Source organism: Leuciscus leuciscus, assembly GCF_965113295.1.
Source record: "Leuciscus leuciscus genome assembly, chromosome: 14".
NCBI lineage: Eukaryota > Metazoa > Chordata > Actinopteri > Cypriniformes > Leuciscidae > Leuciscus > Leuciscus leuciscus.
Window position 1 is genome coordinate 10,096,077 of NC_138738.1, and position 24,310 is coordinate 10,120,386.

The 24,310-nt window shown below is 41.6% G+C and overlaps 1 protein-coding gene and 1 long non-coding RNA gene across 5 annotated transcripts in view; one reads left to right on the plus strand and one right to left on the minus strand.

Annotated features, from left to right (window-relative positions):
- camkva (CaM kinase-like vesicle-associated a) overlaps window positions 1–24,310 on the minus strand; it is a 33,664-nt gene that overhangs the window by 3,601 nt on the left and 5,753 nt on the right. Inside the window, exons 1-8 of one of the 3 annotated variants that reach the window (XM_082190325.1) lie at window positions 14,312–14,476; window positions 2,433–2,540; window positions 2,089–2,220; window positions 1,796–1,870; window positions 1,260–1,398; window positions 896–1,016; window positions 551–626; window positions 53–189 (exon numbers count right to left, since the gene is read on the minus strand). In XM_082190325.1, the coding sequence (XP_082046451.1) occupies window positions 53–189; window positions 551–626; window positions 896–1,016; window positions 1,260–1,398; window positions 1,796–1,870; window positions 2,089–2,220; window positions 2,433–2,527 (775 nt within the window). In that variant the 5' untranslated portion in view covers window positions 2,528–2,540; window positions 14,312–14,476. Of the gene's footprint in view, window positions 1–52; window positions 190–550; window positions 627–895; window positions 1,017–1,259; window positions 1,399–1,795; window positions 1,871–2,088; window positions 2,221–2,432; window positions 2,541–14,311; window positions 14,477–24,310 lie in introns of those variants that run through there. The other 2 variants (XM_082190326.1, XM_082190324.1) reach the window with 2 other exon arrangements.
- Window positions 183–1,973, plus strand: LOC309514166. Of its 2 annotated transcripts, XR_014211616.1 has the most exons (4): window positions 368–416; window positions 531–643; window positions 900–1,024; window positions 1,789–1,973. It is a non-coding gene; the product is annotated as an uncharacterized lncRNA (long non-coding RNA). The 2 variants fall into 2 exon arrangements; XR_014211615.1 differs by having other exon boundaries at window positions 183–643.

Here is a 24,310-nt window from a genome sequence, read left to right on the forward strand (position 1 = left end):
CAACCCTATATATTCATTCCAAACATACTCTACAGTGATTTGCCTATTGTACCTGAATCTGAGATGTCATCCCAATAGGGCGAATCAAACTCGTATTCTCCAGACAGAATTTTCCGGAACAAGTTCTTATCGTGATTATCATATTCATCATCATCTGTCTCATCATAAAAAGGTGGGTTTCCTGACAGCCTGTTGAAAATGATAATATGACCAGAGTGTTAAAATTTCCTAGGGCAAGAAGATAATTAGGACTGTAGCATTACATGAACAATTGATTGTTTGGGAGAGATTAGGGAGAGAATAAGATACAGGAAATGCAGTGCACTTACAGAGTGGATCATCTTACACGCAATGTGACTACAGGAAATGGAATGTACATGCTGATGAACTCATGAATGACTCCAAGGACGTGTCAGGCAAGTGACTCCAAAACAGATATCTATGGGGTCTACTAATAAATAAAGATCTCATTCAAGAGCACAATGAAATGAACATGTTTGACTGTCTTACACAATGAATCAAATTAATAGATGATGACGCATGGACTCACAGGATGTACATGATCACCCCGATGGCCCAGCAGTCCACTGGTCTGCCATATCTCTGTCTGCCAACCACCTCTGGAGCTATAAACGATGAAAAGGTGAACTTTATTAAAAAATATAGTTTAAAGCGCATATTCTTGGACATGCTCATGTTGGTTTCATACATTTTTGCAAAACATTTATGATGTAATGGCTAAAAAAAAGTGGTGTAACCATCCAGTAAAAGTATTTAAAAGTCCCATATTGTACACCTTTCTGGAGTTTTATTAGGTGTCTGTAAACAAACTCATTAACCATAAGTCATTATACAGGGTGCAGTTACACCTGAAAATTCGGACACTTTTTCTTACCAAGGTACTCTGGTGTGCCACATGGCTCTTTGAGGAGACCATTTTCCAGTTTGGCCAGGTGAAAGTCACTGATTACAATCTTGGAGTTCTTCAGACGGTTGTAGTAGACCAGATTTTCCAGCTGGCGAGGTGAGATATAGTAGTAAAAGCAATAAATTGTATTAAACCTCAAGAGCTTCATATTGCAAAACCTTTTATAGGAATTATTAGGATTGTATTAAAAAACAAGAGATGAAAGTCATGTCAATGATAATAGAATTTTCCTTTTTGCGTAAATTAACTCTTTACGGTGTCTATTCTGAAGATTGTATTCTGGTGCAATACTATGTGGTGACCATTAGATGGAAGTGAAGCCCCAAGTCACCTTTAGGTTTCTGTGAACGATGTGGAGAGAGTGTAGGTAAGCCACAGCCTCAAGCACTTGCCGAATCACATTGCTGGTGTCACGTTCTGAGTAGTAGCCCTGGTCTAAGATCCAGTCAAACACCTCCCTTCCTGTGGCCCTGAAGTCAATCCAAACCAAATATCCACATGTGATACTCAAATTTGTGTTTGCAATGTATAGGATAATTGCACAATGATGTTCACTCTTTGGTTTATAGATAAAAACGATCAAGTTACAAAAAAATCAAATGCATCTTCACTTAAAGAAACAGCTCACCTAAAAGAAAAATTGTCAGGAAATATATATATATATATATATAGTGTGTGAGTGTGTTCCACAGAAGAGAGAAAGTGACATGGGTTTGGAACAACATGAGGCTGAGTACATAATAAAAGAATTTTCATTTTTGTTCAAGCATTTCTTTAAAATCTAATCACAATGGAAGCAAATAGTATTCATTCACATTCTTGTATGTTCTTTCCCCCTCTCACACACAAAAATCTCAAAGCACTTACAGCTCCAGAAAGAGGAAGTACTCTTTTCTCGTCTCAAAGACATCTACCAGCTGGAGGATGTTATGATGCTTCACCCTGCGGGGAGAGACAGAGAGAAACTGTGACACTGTGAAAGGAAGCAGGCTAGGAACTGAAAAGAAATCATGATCTGCAAAAATAAAATCATTTGCATGGTAAAGAGTCGACTGCATTCTGCTATTCTTGTTAAACAAATTTCAGCACTGAGCACCATCTGCAAGCACCTTTCTTCACTAAAATGTGTAACATCTAAATAACCTGCGTGGAAAACGTACATTTTCAAGATGAGGATCTCGTTTTTGGCTGCTTTCCGTACTTTTCTCCCATCTTTCTTCAGGAACTTTTTACAGGTGTACATTTTCAGTGTGTTCTTGTCCTTCGCCCTGAAGATTTCACAAAACTCCTCCCTGGTGACAATAAACAGTGCTATTGAGTCGACATTGAAAATCTGGGATTCAATCTAATTTAAACCTGGAAATAATTTTTGGAAATAATTTGTAATGAAGAGTGCTTGTATTTAGAAAAGTGCAAAAAAGGAGCATTTTCTCACACATACATTTTGCACAGAAAGATGACTATAAACAGGAATAAAATAAGAGGTAGATAGATTTGTACTCACGATTTCACTACCTGTCCCAGGTCATACTTATCGGTGACCTCTGAAGGACTGTTGTAGTCCTTCTTCTCTCCCAGAGTCAAACAGCCAAATGGCATGGCTGCTCCTGCCCTGGAAAGCAAACACAAAATCATGTTTTTTCAAAAGAATCGGATGTACCACTGGCATGAATGATCACAAACCATGCGGTTTATTGAGGCAATGTGGGTTATTACTTTTCTAAGCAATTTCAATTTAGCTTATTATTTTAGTTTGGTGCGTAATAAATTTACAGCACATTGAAGGAGGGATGCATATCTAGGGGCCAGAATGAGATTTGTGCCAGTAATAAAACACCCATAACACTCTAGCATCGTAGTGACGAGTTTTGAATGGGCAAACAACACTAATATTTTCTTCTGAAAATGTTTTGAATTATATTTACTATAAGATGATATTGCAATTATATAACAGCACTGAATAAGCAGCACTATGCTTTGGTACTTTTTAAATCATACCATGATAATTTAATACAATACAGTTCAAACGTGTGGTCAGTAATATTTTTTTCTTTTTTTGAAAGAAATCAATACTTTCATTCAGCAAGGGTGCAATAAAAATTGTGACAGTAAAGACTTTTACATTGTTACTAAAATGTTCCATTTCAAATAAATATTGTTCTTTTGAACTTCCTATTCAGCAAAGAATCCTGAAAAAAAAATCACAGTTCTCAAACATATTAAGCTGCACTTTTGAAGGATTGAAGGAATAAATAACATTTTAAAATATACTTTAAATTGTAATAATATTTCACAATATTACTGTTTTACTGAAATGCAGCCTTGGTGAGCATGAGAGACTTCTGAATGACCACAAACTTTTGAACAGTGTTTTATATACACATAACAATACAAGCAAAAACCTGAAAAGAGCCACTGTCGCAGCAATAATAATGTAGAGGTACAAATCAACACTGCTGCATCAGTCTAATCCTCCTTTATCTTACATGTTCTACATTGCCAAGAAAATTATCATCCTCTCAATGCACAATAACGTTGATGATTAGAGAATTTTGTCTTCTATCCACCCTTTGAGTGCACATTTTAATTGTGCATGTTTTGAAAAGCAGTTGATGTGTTGATGATGGTGTGAATTTAATATATTATGAAGAGAAGTTTTTGCTGTGAAGCCTTGCGATGCCGCTCCGCATTCATTCATTGACAATTAAAATGCACACAGTTGTTTCTTTTTTCCTTCCATTGAGCTGCAAGTGAGCTCCGCGACCCTTTGCATTTCTCTCCGTCTGAGCCAGAACTCAAAGAGGAATAAATTCTCATTTATCTGAGAGCGAGAGAAAAGTCAGTGAGAAAGAGGGGGAGAGAGAGAGATTTGGCAGACAGCACACTCATAACCAGTAATGAGTAATGCCTACAATTTATTCAAAAAGTGACAATTTCCACTTGTGGCAGGAAGTAGCTCTGAAAAATTCTGATTCTTTGAACATGCAGTATTCATACTTATTTATGACAGATCTGAGAGCAAGCAATAGGAAAAGACCGAAGCGACATCAGACGGATAAAAATGACTTTAATTGAACAGTCTTAATTTAGTTGCATTTGGATACTAAATGATGAGCGATATTGGGTCCCATCAAAATAAAATGGGACACAAAAATTTAAATTATGTCATCATTTACTAACCCTGAAACTTGAAGGAGGGTATTTCTGCTGTTGAACACAAAAGAAGATTTTTTTTGTTTACATTTTTGTAAATTTTTCTAAATATATTATTCTGTGTTCCACATGGAAAAAAGGAAGTAATACAGGTTTGGAACAACTTGAGGGTAAATGATCATTTTTGGGTAAACAATGCCTTTAAAGATAGAATTCACTGCTGGTAAAATGAGCTTTTAATAAAACCTGGCAGTTTCACCTGGCAGTGAAACTTTTAAGCAAGTTATATTTTGAAGAAAAAATGTTTTTTTTGAAAAAGAAGGTTCTCTGCGCTTCTGCAATCCACAACAATCCGGTGCAACCAGGGCAGGACAAAACAGAGCAGAAAAAAGAAATCGCCGGTGCAGCACAGATGTCTTCTTATTATTTAATTTATTAAAGGTGCATAACAATGACTAACGTTTCGATGTAAAGTTACATCTTCATCAGAGTCCTTGGAGAGAATGGGCAGTGAAGCCCTTAATGAGGATCATCAACAGGTGTGATCGTGCGTAAAGGGGGCGTTGGCCACCCAAAAATACACCCATCTAAACCAAGGTGCCACACTCACAAATCAGTCATTAAAGGGCAAGTGCCCGCACACAGGTCAAAAAAGATTAAAAACAATGTAAATAAGTAACAAGCATAAATGTTCACAATACAATGGGAATAAAAGTATATTCATCTTACATTTTAATATGCTTAAATGTTTAGAGAAAACATGTTAAGCTAAATTCTTCATTTAGACCTAGAGGTTCTAGAGTGTTAAGTGTATGTATCCAAAACGCTTCCCTGCATAGGAGTTTATTGATAATATCACCACCTCTGGGTGGGGGTGTGATTTTCTCAATTCCCCAAAACTTCAATGATGCAGGGGAACCATGATTGGCCTGCTTATAGTGCCTCGCCATGGCATATGTTAAATTCTGGGTACGAATTGCTGTTTTGTGTTCAGCTATCCTTAGTTTAAGTTGACGTTTTGTTTGACCTATGTACACCAGTCCACAGGGACACTTTAGAAGGTATACTACGTGAGTACTGTTACAATTGATAAATTAAGAAATAGAATATTTCTTACCAGTGCGGGGATGTGAAAAATCTTTCGCATTGGTCGAATTGGAGCATTGCGCACAGTTGCCACATTTATAAAAACCCAGGGGTGGGCTGGGGAGCCAAGTAGTCGAGGGTGGGGTAGTCATATCTGAGTGGACCAATCGGTCGCGAATGTTACGGGCGCGTCTGAATATGAACCTAGGCGGCTCAGCGCAATTTTTTCTTTCTTTTTCTGGAAAAGATGGTTGTTCTTTCTGTTGAAATTGATTTCACAATTGTAATTGCAATTGTGTATCACTAGCAAGCATGATAACTTACCATTTTCTCTTTGTGTTAGTACTTGCTTTAATGTGCACTTTTTTAAAGGTTTCCTGGGGCTTTATTCCTTCGATAATAAACACAACAGCGTTTTACATTAAAATTAACTAGTGAACTGGTGAAACGACCAAAGAAGAACACAGTGCTCAAATCTAAATGCATCACACGCAGAGCCCAAAAGTCCCCAACCAGTGTTAAATTCCCCTTATGCAGCACATAATGTGATACTCCGTTAGTTTAATCTTCTCTGAAGAGCCTGAACAGACTCTCAAAACTCTATGAATCTTCTAAAAATGTCACCTAACTGTTTTGAGAGCTGGGAGGACAGCTATTATCTAATGCAGTATAACATACTGAAAGAAACGACAAAAAGGCCTCACACAAACAAGCAATTACACATCAGGCTGACAGTACAATTGCACCGCTGCTCGGGTCTGACCCAACAATTTGCCAAACACCATGACAGTCCTCAATCACACTGAAGCTCCACCGGATAATGTGACAGGATTTTATCTCTAAAGCCTTCAGGCTTTTAACATTAACAAAGAACCAAGACAAAAACCAGCACAATAGTTCACATGCACTGCCCTCCTCTGAACTCTGCTGGGCTTGAACTTACTCTGAAACTCGCTGTTTGATGTTACAGTACAAAAAACATCCTATTTTATCTCCTCCACTCTCCCAGAATAGTCCAGAAAAGGCAGGAGAGCAGACTGAAGCGCCATTACCACCCAGCAACTGAGTATCAACCAAAAAAAGAAAAGAAAAAAAGCCATTCCTGATATCCACAGTAAAGGGGGCATTACATAAATTACAGGCTGAGAGAGAGGCTGTTTGCTTTGCCCGTCAGAGGAGCACTAAGGTCTCTAATTAATCTCCCCTTGGCCCCAATGATTGCCGGAGACACTAGTTTTGCAAGGCCAATATATGCATGGTAATGAGGGGAGAGAGGTGCTTTAAAGACAGTTCAGAAGAGATGTTTAAAAACCTAACTGGGACTGATGTATTTAGTAATGTTAACATTTTGCATAAGCACTTAAAGTGTGAGTATCAAATATTTACATTTAAATTAATCATTTAGCAGATGCTTTTGTCCAAAGGGACCTACAAATGAAGAGAGCAATAGAAGCAGTCAAATCAACAATAGGGCAACAATATGCAAATGTCGTGACCAGTCTCAGCTAGACCAGCGCAGCACACGTAGCAAGTATTTTTTAATATAATAGATATAGAATAGAAAGTGTTAGTATTATTGAGTTAAATGTTGGCGAAAGAGATGTGTCTTTAGTAGATTCTTGAAGATGGCTAAAGACTCAGCAGCTCGGTCTGAGATAGGCAGGTCATTCCACCAGCTTGGAACGGTCAAGGTAACGGTCCGTGGAAGTGATTTTGTGCCTCTTTGTGATGGTACCACAAGGCGCCGTTCACTTGCAGAACGTAGGTTTTTGAATGAGTTAAGATGGGGTAAAGAGCCAGTGGTTGTTCTGTAGGCTAACATCAGTGCCTTGAATTTGATGCAAGCGGCAATTGGCAACCACTGCGATATTATGAGAGGTGTGATGTGCGTTCTTTTCGGCTCGTTGAAGACCAATCTGCAGCATTCTGGATCAGTTGCAGAGGTTTGACAGTTGATGCTGGAAGACCTGCCAAGAGAGCATTACAATAGTCCAGTCTGGATATAACAAGAGCTTGGACAAGGAGTTGTGTAGCATACATTAGCGTCCTAATGTTGTATAAGGGAAATCTGCAGGACTGGGCAGTTCTAGCAATGTGGTCTGTGAAGTTTAACTGATCGTCAATCACAACTCCAAGGTTCCTGGCTGTCCTGGATGGTGTTATGGTTGACGAACCCAGCTGAATGAAGAAGTTGTGATGAAGTGCTGGGTTGGTCAAGACCACAAACAGTTCTGTCTTTGTAAGATTGAGTTGTCCTTCATCCAGCAAGAAATGTCTGTCAGGCAAGCTGAGATGCAAGCATCTACTGTCAGATCGTCTGGTTGGAATCAGAGGTAGAGTTGTGTGTAATCAGCATAGCAGTGAAAGGAAAAATGAGAACCATGTTTCTGAATGACAGATCCTAGTGATGACATGTAGATGGAGAAGAAAAGGGGTCTAAGCACCGAGCCTTGAGGCACCCCAGTAGTTAGACATTGCGACGTAGACACCTCACCCCTCCATAACACCCTGAAGGACCTACCTAAGAGGTAAAACTTGAACCATTGGAGTGCTGTTCCTGAGATGCCTTTCATCTTGAGGGTTGACAGGAGGATCTGGTGGTTAACTGTGTCAAAAGCAGCAGACAAATCCAGTAAGATGAGTACTGAGGATTTGGAAGCTGCTTTTGCCAGTCTCAGAGCCTTAATAACCGAGAGCAGAGTAGTCTCAGTTGAGTGTCCGCTTTTGAAACCAGACTGGTAGTTGTCCAGGAGGTTGTTCTGTGCAAGAAAGGTAGAGACTTGGTTGAACACGAGTCGTGTTTTAGCAATGAATGGAAGAAGGGATACCGGTCTGTCATTTTCTAGAAGTGCTAGATTTAGAGTGGGTTTCTTAAGCAGTGGGGTTATCCAAGTCAGCTTGGAAGGGTTCAATTCAAGCAGATACCTTTTGCAATCATCACTGTCATTGTCACAGTTCATTTCCCCAGTACATTTACATTTACATTTATTCATTTAGCTGACGCTTTTATACAAAGCGACTTACAATTGCTATATATGTCAGAGGTCGCACGCCTCTGGAGCAACTAGGGGTTAAGTGTCTTGCTCAGGGACACATTGGTGTCTCACAGTGGATTCGAACCCGGGTCTCTCACACCAAAGGCATGTGTCTTATCCATTGCGCCACCACCACCCCAGTACTTTCAGCATCTGGCAAAACTTTACTTAAAATGAGAAAACAGACTGTTTTTTTTCTTGATCATACAACTAAGCATATAACATCTTACTAAGATATATTAGTGGGAGATATAGAGTGACATCTGATATTTACATGGATGTGTACAGGTTGTCTGTTATACTGCTATAACAATCTCATTGATTTACATTATAAGTTATCAGAATTTCATCTCATTTTTTGGCCATATAAATATCAGCAACTGCACCAAACTGCATATTTTTGCTCACTTTGGGCTTCTGAATAAAAACTGAGGTGTTTTTCCCTCCTCCAGTCTGAGGTCCATATTCTCACTATATCATACAGAGCCAAAAAAGCCTCATGTATATGATACTTAACAAAAATACATATGCAAACTTTTCTTTGCACTCAAAAGTGTTTTACAAGGTTAAATATTACCTTTATATAAACTGTCTTAGGCGAAACAAAAAGACAAACAAACTGTTAAAGTGTATTTATAAATAATTTTAAATACACTGAGAAAAAAGAAAAATTGGGGGTCATCTGTGCCTCTTGTATTTTTGCATTAGGAAATAATAGACACAATATAACCCTTTAACCTTGTTTCTGATAAATTATGCAATCAAGCTTCAGTATTTGTGTGTGTGCATGTGTCTCTTCGACGGAAAAGCTGTCTGTGCTCTGTAAAGCTGAACATTCAGTTTGAAGCCTTGAGCATTGTTTGTCTCTCTCTCTGCAGAGCTGCCAGCCGTGTCTACATTTGCTGTCACTCAGCCTTTTTTATAAGACATGCTGCAAAGCTATATAGTGTTTTAAACTGCCTATTGAGCTTAACATCAAATAAGATTTTGGAATTGTTTCAGGACCAGCATTGTTCAAACAAATAATGATGTTTGGATTCATTTGTGTGCTGGGAGATTACCTGGACTGTTCAACTGTACTGTTTTACCAGTAAGCAGAAAGATAAAAAACAGATGAGATCTGCCCTAGACAGCAAAGAGATTAAATGGAAAGCAAATGGAGACTTTTGTCTTCTGACAAAAGGCAGAGATTTCGCTAACACTTTACAATAAGGTTTAATTTGTTAACAATAGTTAACTACATTAGTTAATATGAACTATGAAAAAATATTCTAAAGCATCACCGTGAGTCTTAAGGCCCAGATAAACTAATGGCAAAGTTCTTTTCCGTTCTTCGTTTTGGGATAAAATATACTGCGATATACTGTTATCGAACATCTGACGCCGCTCACACTGATGAGAGAGACGTTTAGAAGAAAATGTAAATATGGGCTGGATGCTTTCCTCTCAAAACCAAATAAACAAACAACAAAATTGAGAAAGCAGCAACCATTTTTTAAAATAAAGCATAAGCAAAAAATCTGGTCATAGCAATGTGGATATGTTTGCGCGAACTCTGCAATTCGGCACTCTAATAAAGTCACTCACTTCACGTTTATTTATATAGCACTTTATACAATAGATTGCTTAAAATCAAGCAGCTTTACCGTATTAAACATACAAAACAGTGTCAGTTTCTCATTTCATCAGAAGTACAACTTCATTTTCTACTATAAAGCAGTCCTCCAGTGTGTTCATGTTTTCACTTATAGGTCAAGTCTGACTTCAACAGACTCGTGAGGAGAAATTAACTGGAAAAGCTTTCCACAGGAAAGAAGGCAGAGCCTCTGCCCACAACTATCTATTACATAATCACCACAGACCAATGGTAGTATGAAGGTGTTTATCAGCTTGGAAAGTTTTGGAAAGTTCGATTTGGTAAGCTGTCTCGAACTCCAAACAAAGTTCATTTTGGCCTGATTTTGTTCGAAATGACGTCACATCAGTTCATTCTACGAATTCGCTTGAAGTATATCGGGGCCTTTAAGCTATGAAAGTGCAACATTTTAGAAATAAAAATGTCTTCGGAGCAGTTTAAATAAATAAAAAATAGTTAACATGCACAAAATGACAAGGAACAACAAAATACATTTAAAAACACTTTTTTTTACATACTTTTTGTGTAGAGAAACCCGTAAATGTCTTACAATAACCCAGTTACAATTTGTCCAGTAATTCCATTACGTGTGTGTGTCTATGTTCAATTAGCAAAATGCCATTTCAGCATTTAATACTCTAAATTGGCCATCAAGCCTCCATCGGCCATAACAAGAGTGTTTTATTCTCCTCTTAGCTAAAAAACATGCTCTCTAGCAGCAATCAAACAAATGAAGAGACATAACATCAATTAGCTGTGAGTCAACAAATGGAGACAGACATTATTTATCAAAACACATTCATATGGATGAGTTTATTCTTAGAAATGGGTACTTAGTAATCTAATTGATGGTGCATCATGTTGTTTTGTCTCTCATTTGGCACAATCATAGCATTAAGCTGTGTGTTATAAATGTACTCTGGCCATGAACGCTGAGGCTTGATCAAAAACAAGGGAACTGTCCCAAATCATATGACAAAGGGTGACTGTGCGTAATCATGGACATTATAAACACAATAATTGACTTTTCTTAGTGGAAGCTTAAAGATAATATACAGTTAAATCATAAAAAAAATTAACTCAAGTCAATATTGGCAAGTAATAAGCTGGGATAATGTACAGTCAGCCTTACATGCATGACACATTTCTATCCCCACTTGCCATATAACGCACAAAACTGTCGGGAGACTAAAAATGTATTAAAGCCTGAGACATCCAGACACCTCAAGAAAGATTAAACTGCAACCTAAATGCTGTTTTTGAGTCTAAAAGAAAATTAAAGATTACTGTAACGATCATCAGCTGGAGTGCCCTTGAGAGCCACCTGAGGGCACTCCACATCACTCACAACTACATTTCCCATAATTCACTGCCCGGACTCATCATCCCTGATTATCACATTCACCTGTGTCTCATTATATTGTTTAGTTCACCCCATATAAGCCTGGTTCACCTCATCATTCCCTGTGAAGTCTTGTATGTTATGCTGTGTTCCAGGCAACCTGTAACCCGTGTTTTTCCAACCTTATAACCGTGAAAGTGCAGTGGAAAGGCAGTCAAACCCGTGACTTCCCACCCGTGAACTCGTACTAGATCGATGTACTCCCAGTTATGAGCTCTGACGTCACCCGCGAAACCATACAAAACAATGGCAGCCCCTACGGATGCAGTGTTTCTGCAGGCAGTACATGGTGAGAATACACTTCAGGACAATATAACATTGCAGTCAATTTAATAATAATAATGATAATAATACACACACGATTATGTATTACAATGTTATGTGTCAGAAATTATTACAAATGCGCATAAGCCCCGTAAGGTCCGCCGTGCTGGTTTGTTTACATCTAGCTACCACAATTCCTTGCGCTCAGGTAGTTTGGCGTGACTGGCCTGAAACCCTACAAAGTCGTGAGTCGTGGTTTGAAGTCGTGATTTACGTGCTCAAAAACCTGCCTGGAACGCAGCATTATTCCACTGCATTTCTGAGCGTTTCCTTTGTTGTCATTGTTCCTGGTTCTTGATCTCTGCCCGTGTCCTGGTTTTCCCGTTCCTGCCTCACCCTCAGGATTTGTCTGTTTGTTTGGATTGCCTGTCTGTGTACGACCTTTGCCTGGATTCTGATTCTGATTTTGATTTACTTTAATAAAACTGCATTTGGATCCCCAACCTTCATGTCTCGGAGCAGTTCATAACAATTACACTTCAATGACCTACAAAACTATTTCCTAACCATAAATATTTCTAGGATGTTTTAAATAGCTTCAGAAATGTTTTATTAAAGTCAGACATGGGCCTTCTAATGCTATTCTTGTGCTTTCTAAAGTCAAACTGACCCTCCCACAGAGCTATGAACAAATGATGGACATTAGAAGACCTGAGGCTTACAATCTTTACGGTAATAATCTTTATTACCAACTGTTGTAATACAAGAGATATAAAGACCTCACTAATTTACATAAAGCAGGAGGAATGAAATTTGCATAAACCCTATATGACCTATTTCAACACAGAAAAAACACTTATAAATAACATCTAGTGTTATTCACCACATTATCTAGTGTTATTACCACATTATACTATTTACAACAATATTCTTCACAATTATATTGTGAAATAAAATATAGCCAGATTCATGATGTGCCATAAAAGTAAAAACAAATGTGAGCTATTCATAATGACTCAAATGAAAAAGAATACACCTTGCATTTGCATCTGCATATATTATACATGTATGTATATTAGGGCTGGACGATTTTTTTGATGTTTTGCCACAATTTTATTCTTTTTAAATCGAGAAATTGTGGTTTTGAATAAAAATGTTAACAAGCGTTACAATTACACATGTTGACAATTCAGAAATGTTAAAAGTTAAGACAAGAAAATGATCCGACCACATGATGGCGCGCCTGATTAAACGCTCTTGTGTGACGCTCTATGAATGTAGAAGACATCACTAATCTTAAACCTGTTCACTGAGAAATGTGTAATTGCAGTGGGCAGTGGGATGGGAAAAGTTATTAGACGTGAGTTGAACTTTTTTTTTTTACTTGAGTGCCACGTTTTTAGAATGCCGTTTCATGGGTGAGACGCTGAAAAAGATGTGAGACACGAGATTTGAGACACTGTTTAAGATAAGTTTGTACAAAATTTGCCTTCATATTTCATGCATATTTTGTGCAGAGATACTTAACAAATAACAATTCATTTGTTTTAAATTTACACCATGTTGATCACTTCGTGCACTTGGAATTTAACCTTTTTTAACCAGTAAATAAAGAGAATGTTACAAAAACATTCGTAAAATTGAATTTTTTGCCATATCGCCCAGCCCTAACATATATATCATCAATATAATTTTTTATAAAATCTCCTCCTGTGTTCCACAATAGATAAAAAAGTATCATGAGACCTGAAGGTGGGTAAATTATGCTTAAAGTCCCCCTGTGGTGAAAATCAAGCTTTTAATGTTGTTTACATGTCTACAGTATGTGGTGTTTTTAATATGCTTTAAGACAAACCATATGCAAATTCATGTCCACACCATTGCTGAGTATTTTCTCCTTAAAACTGCAGTGAACCAAAGACAGTCTCAAAATCGCAGTTTGAAATCACTGGTGTTTCTGATGTCACAAACTACCTTGTAACCAATCACGTCAACGTGTGATCGTCAACGAGATCTCTGAGCTGGTGTGAGTGAGTGGAGGTGGGGCTAATTTGCATATTCATAGAACCGCGTATACTAAATGAGGCAAGGGTGTAGAGTTCCATTCAAGCTATTTTAAAGCATGAAGACTTTTTTTTTTTTTATATGTAATTTTGGTGATCAAAGATGAGTTTTAAGGGATTCAATTATTGACTACAGGGGGACTTAAATGCAAGTGATCTGAGGAAGGTGCGACTTTGAACTGACCAAATTTAGAAGTGTAAATCCATGTTTTCTGCCAAGTACACTAATAATATAACCTACACTAACAAGCAAAAAATAAATAAAATCAATCTTAGATACATTTAAAATCAATCTTCTCAGAACTGAATTCCTCCTATTTGGTCAAAAACACGTCATATCTTACACATGACTCTTAAATAACGCAACACACCAGATTTCTGGTGATTCTATAGATGGACACCACAGGCCTAGCGGACAGCAGGATTCTTAGGCCTCTTCAAAGGGTGAATCTTATCAAGCTGTGGTGAAACAGTAGGTGCCAGATGGCTTAGTACAGCACCAAGACACACACGCACAAAAAAAAAAAATGTCTCCCTCTGATGTTACAACAAGGAGAATTCTGACACAAATGAAAGAACTCACTACACATTAACTACACATTTTATCCATATTAAAACGTACAACTGTACTTTTTGTAGTGTAAACGGTCATATGGAGTGTGAGTCAAAACATTCCTGAGACTTAACAGACAACATCAAAGAGCACAATACAACCTTCAAAGAGGGCAGTGCATCTTATCTTACCTGTCTAATGCCTCCACAACGCCACAAGCTGCTGCAGTCAGAACCTTCCTTTCCCAAAAACACCCGCAAGGTCTCTCTGAGCAATGGCTAATTGGAGGGATTCTGTGCGTATTAAGAACCCTGGATTTGCTTCACACCCAGTCGGCTAATCTGTCCATTCTGTTCCTTATGTTGTTTGTTGCCTTGGTTACAGTCATACATAAATGCAGTGGTACAGTACAGTGCGGCTGCTTTAGAGTAAAGCCAGCAGCAGTTGGGCTGGTGGATTCAAGAGGGGAGCTGGTCATTTGCGCAGCACTGCACAACACAATTCTACATTTAAGGACTCACGAAAATCTCTCCCTAAGGTATGCTTGGAATATGACCAAAAAGTTTAGATTTGTGTCCTTGACCAGTGTGGGAGATGGCTTTTGAGAGTGTTCGATAAATCCCACTGTACTTTTCTGCCGTGCAAATGTAATCGGTCCAACTTGACCTGCTTCGAGCATGCACAGCTCTTACTGGCCTACGTCCGTTACACAAAGGCAAAATGCAGTTACTAAATGTTTTGTCACAACTGAGTTATGACCCAAATCAAGTCTCTTTGATTATGATCTGTCCTGTGACAGATGGGTTTGGATCAACTGTGTAAATGTAAAGTCGATGTCCCCCCAATAACAGACCGGTGTGCAATAAATTCAAAAACGTCATGCAAGTTTAACGCAGCATATTTTTCAAAATCCATAGTTTAGTTGATCTTAATAAGTGCTCATTGTCAGTTGTAAACACAATGGCTTTTTTCTTCCATAAGGAGGTTTGGCGTCACAACTTTGGCTTTGTTTCCAGGCAGACCTTTAAAGAACGCGACACACGCGTCTCCCGGAAATTCTGGAGAATTCAACCAATCAGATTACGACTTTGAAACTCCCAAACTGTTTTCCATTTTGTGTGCCATATACATCAGATGTTCAGCCAACAATCCGAGGGTGTGACGTCTGAGGCTGAGACTAAAGATAATAAAACTATTAGTTGAAGAAACTAAATGAAGCAATGAGCAATGCAACACTTCCTCTAAATAAATCTGTAAGTGTCAGGGTAAAATAAAATGAAATGGTTATTCATCAGGAATCGAATGGATCATGAAAAATTATCTTACTGGCAGCTGGAGTGGAGAAGTTGGAACATAAAAGGGTTTTGTTTTGTGACGTCAGTAGGAAGACAATGCTATTCGATTATTTTTTAACCAATAACTTCCAGAAATTTTTTTTCACAGACTGCAGAAAAATGTGTTATGCCACTGCACTGAACAAAGAGTGCTGCTCAGTTAACTTCATTTCCTGCCTGTTCTGGGCATGCTTCCACCGAAAAACATTGAGGGTGGATCACTTAACAACAAGCACCCGCCTCATGATAACACCGTTTCCCAGGCAACAAAAAAGGAGGGAAAAGCAATAGCTTCTGGATTCCAACAGACTATAAAAGCAAAGATGTTGCTCTATTTTATTCTATGGCTGCTTTTCAAGTATTAGCTTGCAGTGAGAGAACCACAGCACTTCTCCTGAGAAGTCTCAAATTCTCAAGCTTTACCTTGGAAGTCTTGCATCAGACTGCTCTCTTGCGGAGTTGGAAATAGTTTTGGGAATCAGTGATGGGTGTGTTAGCAGCAAACAATATTTCCTGAATGCTGGCAATCTAATAAAACATATCCCTCCAAGCTTTCCACATTACACCACTGGGCTTCCATATTCTCACTGCTAACCCAAACCATTGTTTTCAAAAAACTGTAACAGCTAAACCTACAGCTAACCTAAAAAGAGACAATTAAATCTGAATTAAAAACCGATATCAGACCCAGTTTACAAAGACAAAAACCCTCAATCTTCTCAAAAGAATGAAGATCAACACTCAATAAAAAAAAAAAGAAAGATATTGTGATCAGTGAAACCCTACTGAACATTTAATTAAATTGGACTCGAGCTAATGTTAAAACTAAAATAAATAGGCTAGACTTTCCAAGAGAACCATTATCTAATGTTACTGGAAATATTACGCAGCTGTGGTGCTTTAATATCCCATGAACTTGTGTGAAACTAATGACTCCAACAAATCCATTAACCATGTCCATAAGTCCAGATCCATTAGACCTGCATGCACTAATGCATCCCCAGATGGTAATGGAAATGTTGACTATGTGAAATGAGGGGGTGGGTGAAATATTAATTAACATCTCCATTTTAAATTCCCATTTATATTTGAGTTTGGACAGACAGTCAAATCACAGTCACTCTCTGAAGCTAGCAGAGTAATATACTTAACCAGAGAAGTGAAAATTATTGTATTTTATATGTAGTTTATGCATAAAATAACATGTAAATGTAAAATTGACAGACACAGTTGATTGCATCTTATATTCATGGTAAATAAAGTTATCAGTTTTGAAATCAGTGTCTTTTCTGTCAGGAGACAGGACAGATTGAGATACTCTTGGGGGCATTAATCTAGGTCATGAGGGCATGTGTCATGTGTGATGCTGAGTTTTATGGGCCCCAATAAAACTCAGAAACTGTAGATTCAGTCCTATTATTTTTCTTCTGTAATTTTTTACTCCAATCTCTCTTCTCTCATTCACACACAGACACACTGATAATCATCCTCTTATTTTATATCTGTAGAAGCTGCTCCAGGGAATTTGGTGTCAACTGGAGGTTTCTATTTAGACAGAAATAAAACAGATGAGATCTCGGCATCTCGCGATCTCAAATTTCTCGGCTATGGCAATAGTGACACTGTTTTGAGCACTGATTTCATAGATATAGTCATGTGTTGAGTAGGTAATTAAGACTAAATCAGGTTATAACAGTTCTGCTGCTTAAAGCTACACTGTGTGATATTTTCCCTCATCTAGCGGTGATATTGTATATGACTACCCAGTGAATATTAGTTTCTGTTCCTTTCCTTTCAATTTCGAGGGCGTTTTAACTCCTACGGTGGCCGTATTATTCCAAGATTAAGATGGCTTCCAGTTCGACTTCATCCAATTGCGCCTTTAAAACTATCACCTGTGATCCGTCGCAGCACAGATTTATGTTACAAGGTAAACAATACTTTTTCACCATTGACGTGAGGAAAAGTAACACAAGTTATACTAGAGGTCGTTCTGGCGTTATGCACAACCAGGCTATGGTTAGACAAGCAACTATAAAACTTTGAATTTACACAAATAGGCTGAATTACCTGTCAAGAAGAAAGCAGGCAACTTCGGCGTCCGTTTTAAAATCTTTGCTCCTCATGAGCTCTTTCCATCTGAGAAAAGTTACTCCAGTATTGACTTTGGTCTTGCTGATTTGCCTGTCGCGTTGACGTTTTAATTCTCTCTTTCGCTACCTTGGCGACTCTGCTACATGTCCTCGAAAATAGGCGTGATCCTCCATCAGCAATCTTTCAAATCTGCCGGCAGTCGCGAGTAATCTCCCCCTCGCATTCGTCTCTGAGTGTAAAGCGCGAAAGGCGAAGCTTGAATTTATGTCCCTCTTTGGCTAATGTAGTTTCAAGATGGAGGGGCAACATGGCGACTGGCATTCGAACCCCTCACCCTTATGTACTTTCAATGGCAGATTATAAACTTACTTTATTACTTGAAAGAAGTAAATATACATTAATGAGCACATATATTTTTGAAAGAACTAAGTGTTTTTTGCTAAGAATAAAAAAAAAAAAAAAATCACACAGTGTAGCTTTAAAGGCCCACTGAAGTGCCTTGAAACCATGCTTGAAACGCGCAGCTTTGTATGATGCGTTGACGTAATTTCCACTGAAACAGGAAGCTAAGGCAGGACATATTGAATGGCTCCTCCGCCTTTTCAAATAACCAATAGCGTTTAGTTTACCACACAGACTGCAGTCATACTTGACAGCACCATGGAAACGAAACCGAGCACTGATACCTTGGATTCAATAGTAACGTTAGAGGTGGGAATAAATTCTAGCCATTTCATTCTGAAAATGGAATAAAACTTGAGCGCTTGAGCAACCGAACACACATCTCCAACCCGTATTGCTCTGTTACGAGACAACGGTAGTGATGTTCAGTTTGTGAACGAATCGTTTTTTTTGAACCGGTTCTTTTTTTGTGAACCGGTCGAACCAGTTCACCAAATCGAACTGAATCATTCAAAAAAAAGAGTCAGCGCTGATCCAGTTTTCTAAAGTTACTCGCTTTCAGACGTGCCTGACAATCACTCCGACTCTAAATAAACAACATCCCGGAGTATATGTTACTCCAGTAACTCCGACAGTGGAACTGATGAGCACGAGCAGCTGACACTGAGCATGCATTTACTGCTGAACGTACAGTCAGGTACAGCCACGGTCGCTTTGGCCAGGTGGTATTTATAGCATAGGGGGAGGGACGCTTCAGATTCTAGACAGCATTTGGTTGGACAGAAGACGCGATGAGAAGCTGTAGTCCGCGGTAACGTCATAAAAATCCGTGATCTATTTTAGCGGAAGTGAGAGACTGTAAGTTTTGAATGCTTATATCTCCTAAATGCGAATTTTGTCATTGTTTTGGAACACACCAGCTTATTTATAACATTGCAGCTAACATATTCATCCTAAGAGCCAAAAAAACTTAAATTTTGATTTCAGGAGACCTTTAAAAATACAGGTTTAGACACATCTGACCATCATTCACAATTAAAAATGTATTTCTATTTCATTTTCTACATATTTATTACTTTCAATGCAAGCATGCTGTAGCTAGCAGATAATATAGCAGATTGACTGATGCATTCTGGAAAGATATTTGGCACTATTCATATATATTTTAAATACAACCTATGCTTTTACATAAAGCCTTATGAAAAAAGACTAATGTCAAATTTTTTTAATTTTTAATTAGATTCAGATTTCAAGAATTAGAAAGACTGCACTTACGAAACGTTTTAGTCAATTAAATATTTTAGAGCTTAGGGGTTTTAGAATAAAATTTTAATCACTATTTATATTTTAATAATTCTTAATTTTGTCCATTTCAATGACTTTTCCATGCCTGGAAATCAAAATTTAAAATACCGTGATACTTCCAAGCATTCCATGATTATTGGAATCTTGTAAAAAAAAATCAAAGGTGCTGTATGTAATGTTTTTCGACTATTAAAGCATAAAAAAAAACATAATATGTTTGCAGATACTTAGGAAACATTCTAAGTTCACATAGCCTACTTCTTTCTAAGAAACACAATGCTACAGCCAGTTATTCTATTTTGAATTGTGTGTTCTGTTCCGTGTCGGAATGTCTGTTCTCTTACGAGAGGTACTCTCGTACTGCGTAATATCTTACGCTAGGGGAAATCTCTTTTCCGCGAGATACTGAAGCCAAAAAATTATCCTTAATTTTGAAATAATGTAAAACGCGTTGCGGCAGCATGCAGACATAGGCGAGACAGCTCGCGCGCCTATTGGCTGCCCTGCGGCAACTGCAGCAGCCTATCGATAAGGCCCTATCGTGACGTCATCACCAATGGGGGCGCTTCGCGCCCCATACGTCACGTCCCGCCGAAACGGGCGTGGCCTGGGGCTATAAATATAGCATCGAAAGGCTAGCTTACCGATTTTTCATCTCTTCAGCGGAGCTCACGCATCGCTGGATCCAGAGAGAAGAAGCCGCGCCGTGGAAACAGCATTTCAGCGGGACGAGTTCGGTACCTGGAGTCGCTGGCCGCGCCGCCTTCAACCACCGTTCCTGCTACGCTATCCGGCGTTATATCCTTTCATTGCATTGTGTGTGTTCGCCGCCGCGACTCACACTCCCTTTCTAAAAGAGCAGAGCGTCTTTTTCAAGATGTCTCGTCCATCCTGTGGCTCGTGCCGAGCCCCACTCAGCGACGGGGACCGCCATGTCATCTGCGTTTCCTGCCTGGGTGAAGGACATGCGGCTCTAGCGCTCGCTGACGGCGGATGCCCTCACTGCGAGCTTATGCCTATGGCGACTCTGAGGACTCGCATGGCAACTTTCCACGAGCCTGCACCCCCCGCTTCGACGCCGCGCCGTAAAAAGCGCCGTGCTCAGCGGATCCCTGAGCCTCCCACCGAGAAAAGCTCGCCGGTGCGCCTGCCAGCTTCGCCGTCTGCTTCTCTCGAGTCTCTCACTCCCGGACAGTGGCCGCCGCTGGCCGCCGCTTCCGCCGGAGATGACAAGGAAGAAGCGGCAGTTTTCGAGGAGGACAACTGCTCTATCCTGGCTTCGGACAGCGAGGATTGGGCGAGCTCTGTGGACCTCGCCCCTTCTTCTGCCCGCGAGTCGTCAGGAAAACGGGCCAGCATTGAAGCTGAGCTGATGCGTCTGCTCACACAGGCCACAGAGAGCCTCGGCCTCGAGTGGTCCGCGCCCGCCGAGCCTACACGCAACCGTCTGGACGGCTGTTTTCTGCAAGGGGACCGCGTTTCCACGCCCTCAAGACCCGCCCCGTTTCTTCCTGAGCTTCATGAAGAACTGGCAAAGTCTTGGAGCGCCCCTTTTTCAGCCAGGCTACGTTCCTCTGCTTCGGCGGCATTCTCCGTGGTGGACGGTGCCAAAGACAGAGGATACCTCGCTCTCCCTCTAGTGGAGGAGGCGGTAGCAGCCCATCTTTGCCCGCCCTCTGCTGGACGGCGGACTAAGACGGCGCTACCTTCAAAAGCCTGCCGCGCTACTTCCACCCTGCACAGTCGCGCTTACACCGCCGCTGGGCAGGCTGCATCAGCGCTACACACTATGGCCACTCTCCAGATCTTCCAAGCTAACCTTCTCCGAAAGCTGGACGAGGAAGGCACGGAAGCAATCAACGTGGCGGATTTAAGGAGCGCTACGGACCTCGCACTCCGCGCTACGAAATCCGCTGCACAGGCCATAGGGCGGAACATGGCCTCTCTCACCGTTGCTGAGAGACACCTCTGGCTGACGCTTTCAGAAATGCCGGACTCGGAGCGCTCTGTGTTCCTCGACGCCCCCGTTTCTGCTACTGGCCTCTTTGGATCGTCCGTCAAAGATTTCGCGGACAGATTCGCTGAGGTACAAAAGACGTCGCAGGCCATGAAGCACTTTTTGCCAAAGCGCTCTAGCTCCGCATCAGGCCGCTCTAAACAGCCGTCTGCTCGCAGCTCGCAGCCACCGCCCCCCGCCGCCGCTTCACAGCGTCGACAGGCCCGGGACCAGAGACCACGCTCTCGCTCTGCCGGCCGCCGCCCCCCACAGCGTGGGACTCGGCCGAAGGTTGAGATGAAGCCCGAGGCCTCAAAGTCTTCCTAGCCAGCTTAGGAAAACGACGGTGTTCAAGCCCCGCTGCGGCCGGGTTTCCACCAAAACTTCCCGCTCGTCCAGTTCCATTACATGCGACTGTTCCAGTGTACTCTGCAGTAAACAAGTCGGTTGCATTACCCGCTTGCCTGTACACAAACGCCGTTTTCACGGCGACCCAGATAAATCCTGTAAAGAGCGTATTTTCTGGTATTCCGGCCACGGCCGACGGTGTTATGAGTGTAGTAAAAATGCCCACTGCCCAGTGCCCATTCCTACACACAGACACAGCCCGCCCCACAGGGCTCGCGCACATAAAATCGACTCATGTCGATTGCGCACAGAATGTAGTGAACGTGCCCACGTCCCAGTGCCCACAAACACTACACGCTGCATGTCTCTTGGTTTCTGTAAAAACGAAACCAACACACATACAACCGACTCAGGTCGATGGTGTTTTCAGTGCAAATGTGCCCGCTGTCCTGCGCCCACATTCACTCACAGACATGACGAATCCCTCGGTTTCCCCCACGCTCGCCGTCTCTCAGCTACCTGCCGTGAGAGAGCCGAGCGCGGGCGAACCGCCCGCTGTGATCAAAACACTCCCCGCCTCGAGCGCTGCAAATGCGGTGTCTATAATACAGCATACCGAAGCTCCCCGGTCGCCACTATGTCACGACCAGAGCTCCAATCTCATTCAACCCTTAGCTATGCACGCACATGCGTGGGCAAAGCTTCCCGGTGTATCAGAATGGGTGCTGAACATTATAAAAAGAGGCTATTCGCTACAGTTCGCTCGACGTCCCCGCCGTTGTGCGGTGCGAGTCGAAACCACGGTAGAAAAGGAAGTAGCAAGTGTACTTCGTACCGAAATTGCGAAGCTGTTGAGCAAAGGGGCAATAGAGCCTTTATCTCAAGCTCAGAGCGAAGGGGGGCTATACAGCAGATATTTTCTGGTTCCGAAAAAAGACGGGGGTCTCAGACCCATTCTAGATCTAAGACAACTGAACGTAGCGCTTTCAAAACGCAGGTTCAGAATGCTCACAACCAAGAAAATCCTCGCGCAAATTCGCCACGGGGACTGGTTTGTGTCAATAGATCTGAAAGACGCGTATTTCCAAATACAAATAGCGTCACGTCACAGGCAATTTTTGAGATTCGCCTTCGAGGGCCAGGCTTATCAATACACAGTCCTACCGTTTGGCCTGTCCCTAGCACCCCGTACATTCACGAAGTGCATGGACGCAGCCCTCGCTCCCCTGAAACTTCGGGGAATGCGAGTTTTGAACTACTTGGACGATTGGCTGGTTCTAGCTCAGTCACATACGGAGCTCATAGAACACAGAACCATTTTACTCGAACATCTCGAGAATCTGGGTCTCAAAGTCAACTGGGCGAAAAGTTCACTGTCTCCCAGTCAGAGAATATCTTTCCTGGGCACAGAACTGGACTCGCTGTCAATGACAGCTCAAATATCGCTACAGCGCAGATTGACTATTCAGCGCATGACAGAAACCTTCCGCCGCGGCACTATAGTCCCGCTAAAGAAGTTTCAAAGGATGCTCGGTCTCATGGCAGCAGCATCCACAGTTCTCCAGCTGGGTCTGCTTCGCATGCGCCCACTGCAGTTCTGGCTACAAGCGCAAGTACCGCGTCGAGCATGGACTTCAGGTCTCTTTCGTCTCAAGGTCGATCAGGAATGCGTCTCAGCACTGATACCCTGGAGAGCGACCGACTGGTACCAGTCAGGTGTAAGCCTGGGGACTTCCTCGAGTGTGAAGGTGGTGTCCACGGACGCCTCCACCTCGGGATGGGGAGCACTGCTCGAGGGCAGACCGTTTTTTGGCCAGTGGTCAGAACGGGAAAAGCTTCTGCACATAAACTGCCTGGAAATGATGGCAGTCGACAACGCGCTGAGGCGCTTTCGTCCCCAAATAGCAGGACACCACGTCTTGGTCCGCTCGGACAACATGTCAGTGGTAGCCTACATAAATCGCCAGGGAGGCATCACATCCCGAAACCTATACAGGTTAGCGAAACGCCTCCTGGTATGGGCTCAGCACAATTTGCGCTCGCTCAGAGCAGCGCATGTGCCTGGCCACCTGAATGTGGGACCAGACAGACTGTCCAGGAACAATGTTCCAGCAGGAGAATGGTCACTGCATCCGCAGACAGTCCAACTGCTGTGGCAGACATTCGGCAGAGCAAAGATAGACCTGTTTGCGTCTCAAGAAAACGCTCACTGCCCGGAATTTTTCTCAAAGAGCAGGGATGCGCTGGCCCACGTCTGGCCCCGCTGCCCGCTCTATGCCTTTCCCCCCATCACGCTCCTACCTCAGGTATTAGAGCGGATCAGGGAAAGCAGATGCTCAGTGTTACTGGTTGCTCCGTTCTGGAAGAACCAGGCTTGGTTCCCAGTTCTTATGCAGCTGACGAGCACTGCCCCATGGCCAATACCAGTGAGGAGGGACCTCCTCTCTCAAGCCAGGGGCTCGATCTGGCATCCTCGCCCGGAGCTTTGGTCCCTACATGCGTGGGCCATCAACGGGTACCCTCTGATATCCCAGAGGGAGTGTTAAACACGATCATGCAGGCTAGAGCTCCCTCTACGAGACGGCTCTATTCCTCAAAATGGTCAGTGTTCTCCAGCTGGTGCACAGCACGCGGCTTTTCACCCCTGGACTGTGGAGTGACGGAGGTTCTCTCCTTCCTACAAGAGCTACTGGATGAAGGCAGAGCCCCAT